At 48.7% G+C, this 879-nt stretch overlaps 1 protein-coding gene across 1 annotated transcript; it reads left to right on the top strand.

Annotated features, from left to right (window-relative positions):
• Positions 1 to 157: 157 nt before the first annotated feature.
• LOC117799795 (zinc finger protein 37A-like) lies at positions 158 to 777 on the top strand (the record flags this gene model as incomplete). Its single annotated transcript, XM_034652296.1, has 2 exons — positions 158 to 293; positions 570 to 777. Coding segments are annotated over 2 exons (306 nt in total), but the record flags the coding sequence as incomplete, so codon positions are not given.
• Positions 778 to 879: the final 102 nt, after the last annotated feature.

Genomic DNA, 879 nt, shown 5'->3' with positions numbered 1-879 from the left:
GCTCTCTCCCTCTCCCTCTCTCCTTGCCCCCTCCCTTTAACCCTCTACCCTCTCCCCTGCCCCAAATTTTTAAAACAATGAACACAGTAGAAATTCATTTCCATATTGATTTCCCATGCCATCCGGTCTTGCACGCTTCCCAGTGAGCGGGATTTGACTGTTACAGGGCTCGGTGTTGTTCGAGGACATATCTGTGGACTTCACCCAGAAGGAGTGGCAGCTGCTGAACCCTGCCCAGAGGCTCCTGTACAAGGAGGTGATGCTGGAGAACTACAGGCAGCTGGTGTCACTGGGTAAGTGTCCTTCCCATGCAGCTGCCAAAGGCATGCATTTCCTGTCTTAGCCACCAAATCACTGTAGGGTGTAATGACTTTCAGGCTTGAGATTTGGGATTCAGAGACCCTTTTGGGGAACTTGAAAGTCTGTTACATTCTCACCTCTCTAGTGAAAAGGTCTTCTTTGATGAGGGCCCCATCATTGTACAGCTTCTAAAGCTTCTCCCTTCTGATTCTTCAAAGGGCCTGATCCTTAAGCAGATTTGCCAAGTCCCATGTCATTTCCCATAACAGGGCACTGTGTCACCAAACCTGAGCTGGTACTCAAGCTGGAGCAAGGAGAGGAGCCATGGGCACCAAAGAGGGAGCTTCCAAGTCAGAGTCGCCCAGGTGAGTTCACGAGGGTAGAGAGAAGGCAACTGGTGGAAGCTGGATGCCAAGTGGCCAGGTCAGAGCATTTCTGAAAGTGTTTTAGAGGCTTTTAGAAGTGACTAAAGACAGTTGATCACCATACCTTAGCTATCAAACCTCCAAATAGCGCTCATATGTAAGTGCTCTTCACGTTCTGTTTGACTTTTATGCATAGAGAGATTGACTTGGATTT

This window comes from Ailuropoda melanoleuca, unplaced genomic scaffold (assembly GCF_002007445.2).
Source record: "Ailuropoda melanoleuca isolate Jingjing unplaced genomic scaffold, ASM200744v2 unplaced-scaffold57477, whole genome shotgun sequence".
Classification (NCBI taxonomy): Eukaryota; Metazoa; Chordata; class Mammalia; order Carnivora; family Ursidae; genus Ailuropoda; species Ailuropoda melanoleuca.
Note: the sequence above shows the minus strand (reverse complement) of the source record. Positions and strands in the feature narration are given on the sequence as shown.